General features: G+C 44.8%; 4 protein-coding genes and 1 long non-coding RNA gene across 6 annotated transcripts; 2 read left to right on the plus strand and 3 right to left on the minus strand.

Moving 5' to 3' along the window:
* Positions 1 to 2,876: 2,876 nt before the first annotated feature.
* Positions 2,877 to 6,861, plus strand: LOC114844364 (UDP-glucuronosyltransferase-like). Of its 2 annotated transcripts, XM_029131687.3 has the most exons (9): positions 2,877 to 3,783; positions 4,897 to 4,960; positions 5,026 to 5,174; positions 5,313 to 5,440; positions 5,513 to 5,606; positions 5,714 to 5,839; positions 5,931 to 6,018; positions 6,095 to 6,314; positions 6,413 to 6,861. In XM_029131687.3, the coding sequence occupies exons 1-9, from the start codon at positions 3,265 to 3,267 to the stop codon at positions 6,681 to 6,683; spliced, it is 1,659 nt and encodes a 552-aa protein (XP_028987520.1). In that variant the 5' UTR covers positions 2,877 to 3,264; the 3' UTR covers positions 6,684 to 6,861. The 2 variants fall into 2 exon arrangements, with proteins under 2 accessions (XP_028987520.1, XP_028987521.1); XM_029131688.3 differs by lacking the exon at positions 2,877 to 3,783 and adding an exon at positions 4,669 to 4,689 and having other exon boundaries at positions 4,897 to 5,174.
* Positions 6,785 to 7,917, minus strand: ndufb3 (NADH:ubiquinone oxidoreductase subunit B3). Its single transcript, XM_029131701.2, has 3 exons — positions 7,775 to 7,917; positions 7,248 to 7,376; positions 6,785 to 7,144 (listed from the first exon to the last, which is right to left on the minus strand). The coding sequence occupies exons 2-3, from the start codon at positions 7,373 to 7,375 to the stop codon at positions 6,994 to 6,996; spliced, it is 279 nt and encodes a 92-aa protein (XP_028987534.1). The 5' UTR covers position 7,376; positions 7,775 to 7,917; the 3' UTR covers positions 6,785 to 6,993.
* Positions 7,918 to 8,677: 760 nt separating this feature from the next.
* pecr (peroxisomal trans-2-enoyl-CoA reductase) lies at positions 8,678 to 10,789 on the minus strand. Its single transcript, XM_029131696.3, has 8 exons — positions 10,632 to 10,789; positions 10,206 to 10,339; positions 9,954 to 10,119; positions 9,801 to 9,882; positions 9,616 to 9,712; positions 9,421 to 9,531; positions 9,023 to 9,134; positions 8,678 to 8,937 (listed from the first exon to the last, which is right to left on the minus strand). Exons 1-8 carry the CDS (start codon positions 10,741 to 10,743, stop codon positions 8,855 to 8,857), a joined length of 897 nt encoding a protein of 298 aa, XP_028987529.1. The 5' UTR covers positions 10,744 to 10,789; the 3' UTR covers positions 8,678 to 8,854.
* Positions 10,790 to 10,896: 107 nt separating this feature from the next.
* On the minus strand, positions 10,897 to 13,405 carry LOC114844371 (phosducin-like). Its single transcript, XM_029131699.3, has 6 exons — positions 13,256 to 13,405; positions 12,442 to 12,502; positions 12,217 to 12,353; positions 11,925 to 12,144; positions 11,724 to 11,836; positions 10,897 to 11,377 (listed from the first exon to the last, which is right to left on the minus strand). The coding sequence occupies exons 2-6, from the start codon at positions 12,488 to 12,490 to the stop codon at positions 11,189 to 11,191; spliced, it is 708 nt and encodes a 235-aa protein (XP_028987532.1). The 5' UTR covers positions 12,491 to 12,502; positions 13,256 to 13,405; the 3' UTR covers positions 10,897 to 11,188.
* Positions 11,327 to 12,931, plus strand: LOC121201771 (uncharacterized). Its single transcript, XR_005896880.2, has 4 exons — positions 11,327 to 11,432; positions 11,729 to 11,878; positions 11,962 to 12,151; positions 12,440 to 12,931. It is a non-coding gene; the product is annotated as an uncharacterized LOC121201771 (long non-coding RNA).
* Positions 13,406 to 14,536: the final 1,131 nt, after the last annotated feature.

Genomic DNA, 14,536 nt, shown 5'->3' on the forward strand with positions numbered 1-14,536 from the left:
CCCCCCCTATGGCGCCTTCCACGGCGCCCACGGAAGCCCCCCCCCCCAAACCAGGGCGGGCGGAGGGTGGTCCCAGGAGGAGGGACCGAACCCCTACCCCAAAAGGCACACGAGCAGGGTGGGTGGAGGGAGGACCGGAGGAGGGTCAAGACAAGAGTTCACAAGTCCGATACGGAAAGTCCATGCCCGGGAAAACACAAAGTTCAGGGATCCCCTCACGGAGGGTGAAGGCGTGGCGAGATCCTGCTCTGCCGCCGCTGAGCCCGGGTGGCCCTCTTAGTACCCTTGAGCTGGGCCGACGTCCCCGGGGACCACCCCGAATGGCGACGTCCTCCAGGCGGACGCTGATCCGAGGGGCTGAGGAGTCGAGGCGGACGTCGCCGCAGAAGGCAGCGCCATCCACGCAGCAGGAGGCGCCGAGGGCGAGGCCACCAGTCCGGCAGCCGAGACAAGAACGAGGCAGGAACCGGAGACGTCCTCCTTGGACCTCCGCGACGAGACACAGGAACCAGCGGCGTCCTCCTTGGACCACCGCGACGAGAAACAGGAACAGATGCGGCCGGAGCCGGGCCGCCAGGAACCGCGGCTGGCGCGACCTCCTCCTGGAGGCCGGCGGGCGCTGCGGCTCCGAGGGTGACAGGGACGGGAACGACCTCAACTCGGCCGACAGGGACGGGAACGGCCTCAACTCGGCCGACAGGGACGGGAACGGCCTCAACTCGGCCGACAGGGACTGGAACGGCCTCAACTCGGCCGACAGGGACTGGAACGGCCTCAACTCGGCCGACAGGGACTGGAACGGCCGCAACTCGGCCGACTGGAACGGCCGCAACTCGGCCCTAACGGCCGCAATCGGCCGACTGGAACGGCCGCAACATGGCCGACAGGAACGGCCGCAACATGGCCGACAGGAACGGCCGCAACATGGCCGACAGGAACGGCCGCAACATGGCCGACAGGAACGGCCGCAACATGGCCGACAGGAACAGGAACGGCCGCAACATGGCCGACAGGAACAGGAACGGCGTCCCCTCCGGAGCCGGCATGACTGCTTACAGCTGCCGAGCTCGACGGAGGAGACGTCGGGCCTGATTGGGTGGAACTAACAGTCGTCAGACGGACGGTGCCCTCTGACTGGGACAAGGACTGAGCGTGACTGGACTGGACTGGGACGTGACTCGACTGGACTGGAACATGGGCTAGACTCGACTGGACCTGAGCGTGACCGGACTGAACGGGGGCCTGAACGTGACTCAACTGAACTGGGATCTGGACTGGGCTCGGCTGGACTGGGCTCGGCTGGACTGGGCTCGGCTGGACTGGGACCTGGACTGGTCTCGACTGGACTGGGACCTGGACTGGGCTGGGCTCGACTGGACTAGGCTCGACTGGACTGGGGCTGGAACCTGAGCGTGACAGGACTGCACTAGAGCATGAGCGTGGCGAGGCTGAACGGCGACTGGAGCCTGAGCGGGGCATGGCTGACCTGGGGACTGGGCAAAACACGGCGGAACTGGGGACTGGGCAAAACACGACTGAGCTGGGGACTGGGCAAAACACGACTGAGCTGGGGACTGGGCAAAACACGACTGAGCTGGGGACTGGGCAAAACACGACTGAGCTGGGACTGGGCAAAACACGACTGAGCTGGAGACTGAACAGCTCGCGTCTTGACCGGAGACTGAGCAGCTCGCGGCTGGGCTGGAGACTGAACAGCGCGGCTGGGCTGGAGACGGGGGACCGCATGAGTGCAGGAAACCTCCCAGCGGAACAAATATGGAGCTGGGCAGGTTGGTGCAGACACGACGGTCCGACGGGGCTGGGAGGAGGAAACCGAAACCATCGGCGGTGCGACCGGCGCTGGCGTGGTGCGGAGCGCGTCGCTTAGCTCTTCGAACCTTGCGCACAACCGCTCGTAGAGGCGACGAACACTGGGGCGCTTTAACACGCTGTCCTCGTCCTCCAAAGTCAATATCGCCACCTCCACGGCGCTGCGCTGGTTTTCCGGGTTGCGCGCTCGTCGGTAATCCTCCGCGAGGATTTTAAAATAAACTTGGAGGTCGCTAGGTAACTCGGCGCAGGTAAACTCCATGCTCCCTCGGGTGAATAATATTCGCCGTAAAAAAGCAAGAAAAAAACAGTCACTGACCTGACCGGAGGCTAAGTGCTGGCTGGGTCCAAGTTTGGCCAGATTGTTCTGTCAGACTTGGGGCAGGCGGCGGACCCACATGCACAGCACGGAGGCGAGATGATGATTAGACACGGGTTTATTCGACAAGGCAAGGTCAGACGGTCCAGGTCATACACAGGAAGGCTCAGCGACAAAGAACAAAGGGGACACACACACACAGGGTTTAAAGATGTTTGGGGTATTTTATTTTTAAGGGGTTTTATTTCATTTCAAATTGTTCACACCTGTGTTTCATTATCTGTTCGTCAGGATTTAGTTCCTGTGTTTGCCTCACTTCAGTGTCAGATTGTCTCCTTATGCTTCCGCTCCTCTATTTAGATTTACTTCTTGTCTGTCATAAGTCGAGCTGCCGACCGTCGGGCATCTGACTGCTCCGTTGAAGGCATGGGTAATAACACGTCTCAACTCTTAGTGATACCTTATTAACCCTGAAAAAATTCACGTTTGTTGTGGTTACATAAGCAGAAGCTCCTTGTAAATACTGTATGAAACTGAAAATGTTTTAGTCCAGTTATCCCTAACACACACCTTAAGTCCTTTTCATTAGATTACACTTTAGGTGTGGATCACTGACAGTAAACTCTAACAGCTTGTATTTCATGTCATTTTCCAACCAAACAGTGACTTATGTAACACAACTGAGGCTCCTGTACCATTTACACTACCTGTGTAATGATCTTTGCAGCTTGGCACAAGAATCCAAGAGGAGAACCTGCTCCTGGCGTTAGACACTGCAAGGCCTCACCGGTTTTTCAGTAACAGAGCAGATTCATAAACGCTGCCGCGACCAGAGTTCAGCAGATAATTGTTGTTCCATGAGGAACTGACTGTTCCTAAACAACTGAGAGATAACACAAGTCAAAGATTAGAAACACACACCCCCACACAAATAAATACAGTACACCTTTGCCAAATCACAAAGGAATATATAAGAAATCCACAGTCAGAGAGAGCAGTCTAAACAGAGCAGGCAGTTTGTGCCATCAGCAATAGCACAAAGTAGAAATAGAAATTGTTGCTCTTACTTTTTATCCTGGTTGCAGTGAGCTGTAGACTCAGAGACAAAGACAAGAATGAGGAGAACAGCAGTATTTGTGCTCCTGCTGCTAAACATGGATCTGCAGGTAAATGCTGCTGATAAAACCACGACATCTCCAGCACAAGCCTCCAGGACAGAGGAGAAGGTGAAGACAGAACATGAAGCCAGTGGCACTGAGCCTCCAGTCACCACTTCTCCAGCTTTCCTGGGTAACCTGCTGGTGGTACCGATGGATGGGAGCCATTGGGTGGGAATGAAAGCCATAGCTGAAGAAATGGGACGACGTGGACACAAAGTCACAGTGGTCATACCAGAAATTAGTCTAAAGTTAGGACCAGGGAAACACTACGACACTGTGACCTTCCCTGTTCCCTATGACAAGACTTTTATTGACTCATTGACGTCATCATATAAAGTCAAAATGGTAAAATCCTTCATGGTGATGCTGAATACTCGACTCTTACAATTACGTCAGATAGTTCTACCTTTCATCCGCGTCACTGCAGAGAGTCTACTGTTTAATGCCAGTCTCATCTCACATCTGGAACAGCAGGTGAGTTAGAGCAACACACAGTAATCAAGCATTTCGCTATGTGCCAGCTCATTTGTTGTGACAGTTTTTACTGTACTGCTGCTGTGGTAGCAAATTATAGATAGTCTAAGCCTAACCTCCCTGTGAGAACCGTGTCCAGAAAAAAAAGTGGCACCCACATCATCTGACAATGCATCAACGCAGACTTGTAAGTTTATCATGTAAATATAGTTTATCAAAATTTGCAGTAGTAGTGCAGTAGTAATATATATTAATATTGGCAGCAAATGGTGTTGTACCCATGAGATTCAAGCATGCATTGTTGACACCTCTGATTAAGAAGCGTGGCGTAGATTCATTGGTAGTTTTAAATTTTAGGCCAATCTTTACAGTCCCTCTCTTCCCTAGGATTTAGAAAAAGTTCTTTATTTCCAGTTGAGTTCATCCTTAGATGAGCATAATATTCATTAGATATTTGTATCTGGAATTAAAATTCTGCACTGTACTAAATCTGCACTGTTCTAACTGTCGTTAGAATGCTGGCTTCCAGTTGTCTTTTGAAAGTTGAAACAACAACATTATGTCAAAGACCAAGGTGAAGGAGCCAAACGCACAGCATTTAAAGTTCTCAGTTTAAGGTAGTTTAATGAAGGCGGATAGGCATCCATGCTGGAGAACAACTCTCACCCCCTGTACGGTAAAGTGATGTCTCTGAGCGGCTCGACTGTTACACCCTAAGTGTCTGAAGTGTCTTTTCTCCCTGCTGCTCTAAAACTCTATAATCAAAGCTGCTCCCAGTGAATCACTGGGCTCAAAAACACATATGCAATAAGTTTATATTGCATTATATTATATCCATTGTGTTCCAGTTGTCCAGGTCGCGAGTTCAATCTCTTCAGAGTGTGGTTGTGTCAAAAAGAGCATCCGGCAAGTAAAAACTTGTCAAATCTGTGATAAAGTTCCCTTTATTCAGTGGAAGAAGAAGTCATATTTCTTGTGTTTGTGAAATGTAGATAAAGAAAAATGTGGCATCATGATAAACAAGTAAATTCAAAGAATGAAACAGTTCAGATACGACAAGTTAAATCTATCTATTATTTTACCTTTGTGTCTCTTTACCCTTTCACTCTGCAGGGTTTTGATGCCCTATTGACTGATCCCGTTGTACCTACAGGCACATTAGTAGGTCGAAAACTGGGTGAGTTCGTCCACACATGGCTCATGTTTGTGTGACAATTTCTCAGCCTTCTTTTCCACTTCCAGGTCTTCCTACTGTTAATTTACTCCGGACCATTCCATGTTCTTTGGACATGAAGGCTGCAGGCTGCCCCTCCCCACCTTCATATGTACCCATCTTTTATACCAGATTCACAGATAAAATGAACTTCAAACAAAGACTTGTCAACACAGTGGTGAGAAAATACTGTATGGCCAAAAATACATGAATTAAGCCTGGATTATATGTTCTGGAAAACAAACCATTAAACCATGATCACACTCAACTTAGAGAAGATCTCATGAATGTCACCTTACCTCACTGTGACTCTCAGATGTCTTGTCTGGAGCCTTTACTGTGTCGACTGCTATATTGGCACTTTGACACTATGGCCCATCAGTTCTTGGGAGAAGATGTCGGCCTAGCTCAAATACTGTCTGACACTGATATCTGGCTTCTGAGGTACATGTGCATAGATGATACAGTGATGTTTCACCTATGTACATCACCTCACATGTAAATATTTGTTAACAGGTCTGACTTCACACTAGATTTTCCACGTCCTTTGATGCCTAACATTGTTATGGTTGGTGGCATAAACTGCAAAGTGAGAAATCCTCTGCCTGAGGTGAGGCTCCTGGTACATGTTATAACACTTTGTATCTCTTGATCCCATTAATCTTTCTGCATCAACAGAACACAAAAGAGTAAAAAATTGTGTTTGTGTATTTACAGGACCTGGAGTCCTGGGTGTCAGGAGAACATGGGTTTGTGGTGTTCACACTTGGCACCATGGTGTCAGATATGCCAGAGGAGTTAACGTCTGTCTTCCTAGAGGCCTTTAGGCAGATCCCACAGAAGGTACTGGAGTGAACAGTATCTCTGAACATATAAAAATACATTAATGCAAGTGTAACACATACATAGACAAACCCTTCACTTCATGTTACAGGTCATATGGAGATACACTGGGGAAGTTCCTCACAATGTCCCAGAACATGTGAAGATAATGAAATGGATTCCTCAAAATGCCCTGCTAGGTCAGTGAATGCATCACATGTCATCATAACTAACATTGTTGACCTCTGTCCATCTAACTGTGTGTTCATGTATTAGCACATCCTGGAGCTCGGGCCTTTATCACTCATGCTGGCTCACATGGTCTGTTTGAGGGAATATGTCATGCTGTTCCCATGGTGATGTTACCACTTCACTGGGAACAAGCAGACAATGCCCAAAGGTTGGCCAGCAGGGGTGCAGGACTGGTCCTAGACATTTATTCTATCTCTTCAGACAACCTCCTTTTGGGATTGGATGAGGTCATCAATACCACCAGGTGAGCAGTCGGAAGGCTGTTCACAATGTCACTGTCAGTTTTAACATAAGTTTAACTATCATCGCATATATTTCTAAATTCTTCCTATTATTGTCCAGGTATAAAGAGAACATCCAGAAGCTTTCCATCCTCCATAATGACAGACCTGCTGACCCACTCGACCTTTCAGTTTACTGGACAGAGTTTGTGATGCGACACAAAGGAGCCAAACATCTCAAAGCTGCTGTTGCTGACCTCAACTGGTTCCAGTACTTTTGCCTGGATATTGTGGCTGTGCTGGTTTCTGTCGTGCTGGTTTCTGTGGTACTGACAGTAAAATGCTTCAAACTATGTCTGAGGAGAGTGAGAGCGAAGAGAAAACTAGACTAACATATAATAATATGTGAAAGTTTTGAATTATCTGCAAATTTGCCCTAAAGATTATTTTTACCCCTAAATAATGGAATAGCATACAAAGAAGAAAGAGTAAGCAGAATTAATGAACAATTGTATTTGCAACATTAGTCAGTCAAATAATGTTACAAATAAAAGGATGTGTTATGTTTTACTGAAACGTGTAACATTTTACTTGTACATGTAAAATGTGTAAAGCCATTTTCTGATCACAAACAATTTAATGAACAGCAAATACCACTTAACATTATACATAAGGTAAATTTCAGGTTTGACGATAATGACATTAATGGCCACCCTTCTTTGGAGGAAACAGAGTGTATTCCACAGCCAGAGCAACAGTAAAGGCAGCAAAGCCCCACTTAAATCCTTTGAGCAGCACATCTGACAGAGTAACAGCACGAGCGAAACCGCCAGAGTACCTCCATGCCTCATTACTGGAGAGAGACAGCATGAGAGGAAAGGAGAGGATCAGTATTAAATAGAATTCACACTGGACACAAAGTAACGTCATGTGATTGTGTGTTCAAAAATGCTGACCGTGCCCATGGGTCCTTGAGGCCCCTGGCCGCCAGCCTCTTCTGTGTAAATTCCAGTGGAGTTCCCTCTATTTTCCACTGTCGCCAGTCCGGCATGGACATCTTGCTGTGGCCGTGGTCACCTCCCATGCTAGAAGAGAGTAGTGAACATGCTTAGCTATTACCATGAACTAGCACTGGTGGAAGAGAATCACTATCAAGGTTAATAGCAAGTAGGTGTTGTTTTTCCTCTGAGAAGACGTGTACACGCACAGGTATACAACGCTAGATATTTAACGCACTTAAGACGCTCTATATATTAAATAAAGCCAAAGAAAACCGAACTCTTTACACTGTTGTTATCACACCGAAATACAGCGAAGGGAAACGTTTGTTTGGCTAACGTTGGTTAGCTACGTGCACTAGCTAGCTATAAATGCAACGTTGCATTTATTCCAAAACTTTTTAGTCACGACTTCACACGTATAACTTTTAAACTAGACAGGATCGGGAGAAGTTTAGCACTATTATGACGAAGCTGTACTATACCCGAGTGGTTTGTTGTGACCTCTACTACCGGATTTAACTCGTCACGACAGCTAGTTACACTTTATGGCATTAACTACGGCAACTCGTAAGGGACAAAATATCAGGCACATTGAACGAAAACGACGGACGTAACCAATAGAGTCCCCATAGAGAGAAATATGAAGACATACAATACTGAACACAGCAGCAATTTTTCTAGGTACACTTGCGCACAGTTTTTGGAGGAACTTGGCTGTTGGTTTGACATCTTGGGAGAACTAACCACAGATGATCCTGGTGGCCATTAGCACCTGTTTGTTATAAATGGTTGATCAGACTGTAATCAATATAATCTGACTATAATCCTACAAAATCCCTGACTTTGTGCAAGGTTTGAGGCAAAAAGTAGTAACACCAAAGCTTCTTTGTTTCCAGAATTTTTTCACACCTGCCTAAAACGTTTGAATAGTATTGTATGTTTGAGAATTGTTTTTAAAAATGTTAGTAGAAACACGTTTTATTAATGTAGCCTGTAAAGCAGTAGTTTTTACTGAATTAGTTATCCTGAAGGAATTCTGTGGTGTATATTCATTCACAAATACTGTGTGAATTTAATTAATGGCTTTCCCTCAAATTTACGAGATGTAAATATAATATAACATGGGTTAAGCGTGTTATGTGTGAAACCTTACTATATATATTTCAAAAAGTAAATTTAGGTCTTCTGCTGGCCAAGAGTGAGTGATAAAGAGTGCTGCTTTTGCCATTGTTTTTGCTGACTTAGAAACGATGTCACACATTTACTGTCATATATTCCTAAAATAACAAATGTCCATTTTACTTTAATGAACACCTATTTTACCACCATTTGTAAAGAAATTCACCCCAGTTTGTTTACTTACAATCGTAGAATGAAACACAGCATAAACACAATTTTTTTTATTCATCAAACACTTCAGGTTATGTCACACATACTTTTGAAAACTCATTATTTCCTAATGTTGCTAAACATTAAATACAATTATATACATCACTGAAATCTCCAGTTCCATCTTCAGTTGACCTTTATGCATCAGGCTCAGGCGATTTTACCAAACTGTATTAGAGTTTACTGGGTGGGTTTAGAAGCTCCTTCAGAGCCTCCAGGTTCTCTCCTTCTGGAGCCGTAGGCCACGCACTGTGGTCTGCAGACAAACACAAAAAGAGTTTGATATACTGCATACTGAAGAAATGAACTGCAGAATGGGTGCATTAGGAAGGCATACTTACTGGGTATCTCCCACATAGAATGGTACAGACTTTGTCCTGCATCAACCTTAAGGGTGGCTCCAGAGATGTAGGAGGCGGCAGCAGAAAGTAGGAAGCACACTGTTGATGAGATCTGGACACAGAAAACGTCACTAATGTTTGTGACAAGGCCACAGATAAACAGAACATCTATTATCAACTATTATTATTATTAATATTATTATTTCTATTTTTTTATTCTATACCTGTGAAATAAAGCACTTGGTATAACTTGGTTAAAAAATTATCCATAATTATGCTTATGCTTAAGAAGGCAAACATCTATTCTTATTGATCCAACGTGAACACATGAATGTTAACGTGTTTACATTAGATGTGACAACACAGGGAATCGTGGGCATCCCTGCAAAGCTACAAACCTCTTCTGGGACTCCCAGTCTTTTTGCAGGAGTAAATGGAACAGACATCTTGAAAAGTTGCGGCCCATACTCCTTATAGTTCTGCATTGCAGTTTTGGAAAAGATTGTTCCCTGCAACAACAAACACGCTTGGTCTTCAAATCAACACACAGGGGCACATATAGAACACTGCACCAGCTCGAGGCCTGCACGTACAGGTGCAACAGCATTGACCCTCACTCCTGAGTGGGCCCACTCGATGGCCAGGCTCTTGGTTAAGTTATCCACTGCAGCCCTCGCTGCTCCTGTGTGGCTGTCAGGTGGAGAAGCACAGAACCTCAGCAAACAGCATCATTTGGTCTGTGAAGCTTGACGTGAACGTGGAGGGTGGTGTTGCTTACGCCATGCCTGGGAAGCCTTTCCACATGTCAGCAATTATGTTGACGATCACGCCCCCGTTTTGCTTCATCCATGCTGTGTAGACTGTGTAGCGGGAAGACAGTGAAAAAACAACAGACTTCCCAGCCAACGAGTTTTAACTATGTTCAGCCTACCTTCCTTGCAGCAGTGAAAGGTTCCAGTCAGGTTGGTGTCTATCACGGCCTTCCAACCTTTAGAGGACATGAGCTCTGCTGGACTGCTGAACTGACCTCCTCCATTGTTCACCAGAAAGTCAATCCTTCCAAACTGCTTGAGAACTGATGATACAAGAGCTTTCACCTGCCAAACCGTGAGTCAAAAAACTAAATGAGTCGATCCCAGACAGCAGAAGGCGTGTGTGTGTTTTTGCGTGCGCGCGTCACCACCTCCTCCTCGTTGCGGATGTTGCATGGCAGAGGAGTGACACTTGCAGGGCTGGACTGAGGGATCTTCTGCCTCATCTCCTCTGCTGCTGTCTCCAGCCTCTCTGCCTTTCTGCTGGAGATCACAACACTGCAACCTGAAGACAAAGGTCGACATGCTCAGCTGTGATCATGGTTTGTAAGCACAGAGCTGGCTATTAAATATATAATAACAACGTAAAGATAGAGTAGCTGCATAAACCCCTCCCTATCTTTACAAATACACCAATGCTTTGTCAAGATAGGAAGAACAGCAGAACTCGAACACGTGTTCTGCCGTTATCATGTGCCTGCACTATATTTAAATAACATCACAAACTTTTAATAAAGTTGTCCTGGGTCAAAGTCCACTTGTCACTCGGCTACTCATCCCGTGCTACTGACACTCACCCAGCTCCAGCAGCTCTGCAGAAATCGCTTTACCGATACCGGTGCCTCCTCCCGTCACTATTGCAACTTTATGGTTGAACAAGCCTGGTCTAAAAACACTGGACGCCGCCATAGTTGCGTCTTACTGGTCGCTCTGCTTCTTGCTTATTGCATTAAAGCTAGTGCTGAAAAAGGACTCGCTGGAGAGATGCTGCCCCCTTCAGACAGCGATGTTTGCTGCAGGTCGTCGATGGATAGATGACAGATGGATATCCAAACAGAAAAACACAGAGCCTTTTGATAGAGACATTTTTTAATTGAACAGTGTCATTCTAACTGCTTCTAGATACAGTCTGTTCACTACTGATTGTATCTATTTGTACATGCAACGTCTGTGACCTGTATGCTTGTGTATTCGTCTGCGTCCAACTATCCCACTATCATTCTCCACTTCACCACCTGATTCTTTTACCCTTAACTGTTAAATCCCCTATTTATCAGTGTATTCCATTAAAAAACTTTCCCATTTTACCCATCCTGCTCGTTTTCACCTCTCTCATCTTTCCCCTTCCATTTTATTATTCCACATCGCGTTCCCCCTCCCCGTCATCAGCACACGCTGTCAACTCCTTCTTGGGCAAGAGGGCGTATTCATTGAGAAATGACTCCACATCCGTCGCGAAGAACTCGTCACCAAAGTGTTTGGTAACAGACAGGAAGTTACCAAGCAGCTCCCCAGCCTTGTAGACTAACAGGGCAGGAAGAACCTGAAAAGACATGAGGAGGAATTCAAATGGTCGATGAGGATGAATAGTAGTGGAGGTGACACAACCAGTAATAATGCCACTAATCACTAAGCGCATGAGATTGTAAATTGGAATTATATATTTTCCATGGATAATTTTTTTCGTTTGCTAATAATTTTAGTTTTACTTTCTAGTTTGTAAGGAAACCTTGGATTTGTAACAGGGTATTTCAATACTATTAATATTTTTTGTTCTCTTGCAACTCAAACCTCAGAGTGTTTCTGCAACACTTGTTGCTCTTGGACACTTGCTGTGTTATACAGCTAGAACTCATCTTGCTCTGTGGCCTTTATTCTTTCCCACTGACCTCAGAGGAGAAGCGTTCAGCAGCACCTGTGGCCACAGCATCGATACGACAAAACTTCACGGTTGAGTACTCCAGAGCCAGACAGTCCAGGCATGAGTTCAGCTGCTCGCAGCCTGGTGCAAGACAAGCGGGTGACTGTTGGTGAACCACACCAGGTATAGCACCAGGAGATGATGCTGTAATAAAAGGAAAGCTTCTAACCTTTCACACCGTCTTGGTATATGTGGACCACAACCAGGGTCAGCCGATGTTCCTTCTGTATGACCTCCAGGAAGGATTCTCCACTCTCCAGCTTGTGGACTTCTTCAAACTTTGGACCGAAGCTCAAGCGCTGGTGCATGTCCTGCATGCACTGCTTCCTGTAGCGTCTCAGACATTGCTCGTCCTCGTTCTGGATCAGTTCATACTCCTGACTGCTCATCTAAAAAGTGAGAATGCTGTGTTCTAGGGAAAGCGGTTTACAGGTCTGTGAACCGTGAGGTCTGTGAGTCACCTTTCTGCTGAGTTTGTCCTTGTCCTCGTCTCGAGGACTGGACATTTGTCGGAGCAGCTCTCTCTTGTTTTGTGGCACGGTCTGATCTGCGCTGTCCAGCTTAAACTTTCTCCAGTCATTGATTACACCTTTTGGACCTGGTTATATGCACAAATGATATAGACGCTACCTAAATGCTACCTTTATTTTGAACATTGTTTCATTTTTCCACCTTATTTCTCAGACCTGTGTGATTGGCAGGTAGCTCCTCTTCTTCCTGGGCAGGACCAGACATCCTACTGCTGTCCTGTAAGGAGCACAACACACAAACTGAACATGTGCAAAGATACTTTACCAGCACTAGTAATATTGGTTAAATTATACTTATAGTTTCTGGTTAAACTCCATTTGGAGCTACACTATCTAAACTATGTACACATTGATAATAAAATGATCCCTGAATGTCAGTATTATCACCGATGTTCTTATAGTGAATACAAAGCCAAGAAAGACTAATAATTTTTCTTTTCTTCTGCCACACTTAAAAGTTTGAGACACCAAAGCAATAGCAACATATTTGCTTACAACATGAAATATGTTCTCATAATCACTCATCAATCAATTACACGTGAGCCAGACTCAAAAGTACTTATCGGATTATGTGGCTATGACATCTACATACAGATGTCCAGGACGTTCTATTATGTCTGTATAAATACCAGTACAACCACTAATAATATTAATTTTATTAATTCATATTAATTAATATTTCTAAAAAAGTTTGTTATCATAATGGCTAGTTTCCTATGCATAAAAAGGAACCACAGCTGTCCCAACTAACAGACTCTTGAGCTGCCAGTGCCAACAGGTTCTAATCAACTTAATGTTATCAGCAGTTTATTCCTTCCCCTCATGCATCAAACATTCATACAAATACATACACATACTATGCATACATAAAAAACAGTGTGATACATAGGACTGCATATGAGGAGAATTAATAACTGTAACTCCAGTGCCCACTTGTTAAATCTGGACACCAACTCTACCAAATGCGTACCTTTGTATTTTTAGGTGGCAACCACAGTCGGTCAGCTGCAGAGTTGTCCTCGTGTTGTACTGTAATTTTTTGTCTCTCGCCAGTCTACACACGCCTTGTGTGTGTCTACAGACGGACAGCTCACAGGGGTGAGAACAATAAGATTAGAAAGGACTGACAGGAGGGAGTGAAGAGCTGTCTCTGTGATACAGTATCGTGTGATGTGATTAGGTGTAATGGATTTACAACACAGCAGATTAGGAGCTGCAAAAAAATATGCAAAATTGAATGCGCCATGTGTTACAAACACAATAACAAACGAGTTAGACCAGAGAGAAAGACTGATCAGAAGAGATGTCAAGTTGGTTTTCAAGGTACAAAATTAAAAATCACAGTAATGCTGGAAATAAAAAATTCTATATTTAGGAAAACTAGGAAACATAAAGGGAACAACAAAATTACTGAAAAACTAGGTCAAATGTAAGGACTCCTAATCTTATTCACTGATGTTTAAATACCTACCTATATTTTTATTTTCAAGCATAACATTTATATTTTATGTTTTAACATCCATATTTTCACATGGCTTCATTATGCAAATCGTCCAGCAGGTGTCACTTTGTGATTGATATTAAATGTAACATGGTCATCGCTGCAGCTCAGTAATAACGCTGCAATTTTTGAAAATGATAAATAGATACTGTGAAATCCGAAATTACCTATTTCCAATTTGTTTGATGATAATCTCACATTACACAAAGAATATGAGAGCAAATGCTTCATAATTGCAGAAAGTAAAGGAACTGATACAGGAGAACACAACAAGACCTATTGAAATAATAATCACACTCAGCCAAGTTTAAAGTTGAACGTTTAAAAACATATGAAAGACAAGCGCTTTATTAATCAGGGAATTATCAGTTTTGCTTTCTTGATTCCAAATGTCACATAATAGCATAGTGAACAAATTACATCTCAAGTTAATGTAAGTTTAATAATCCCCAAATGAAAAAATTAAGAATTGATGAACGTTATAGTTTTGTATCACCAAACGGTAGAATGACTCCACAAGCTGTAGGTCTACGCTCCTCTAACCAGCGCCACTAACAGATCTGCGACCTGTGCTGCTTACCTGATACTCGGACCAATCGCCGATGGGGATTGTGAATATGGGCGGAGCCTGTGCTGGCAGGACGGAGAGAGGATGAGAGGATGGGCGTCTGTCTAGAGGCGCAGCAAAAGTGAAGCACAAGCGCCACAAACCCACCAGCTTGAATTTTACAACTTTTATATCAGTGAGAG

The sequence above is a fragment of the Betta splendens genome, chromosome 17 (assembly GCF_900634795.4).
Source record: "Betta splendens chromosome 17, fBetSpl5.4, whole genome shotgun sequence".
Taxonomy (NCBI): Eukaryota; Metazoa; Chordata; class Actinopteri; order Anabantiformes; family Osphronemidae; genus Betta; species Betta splendens.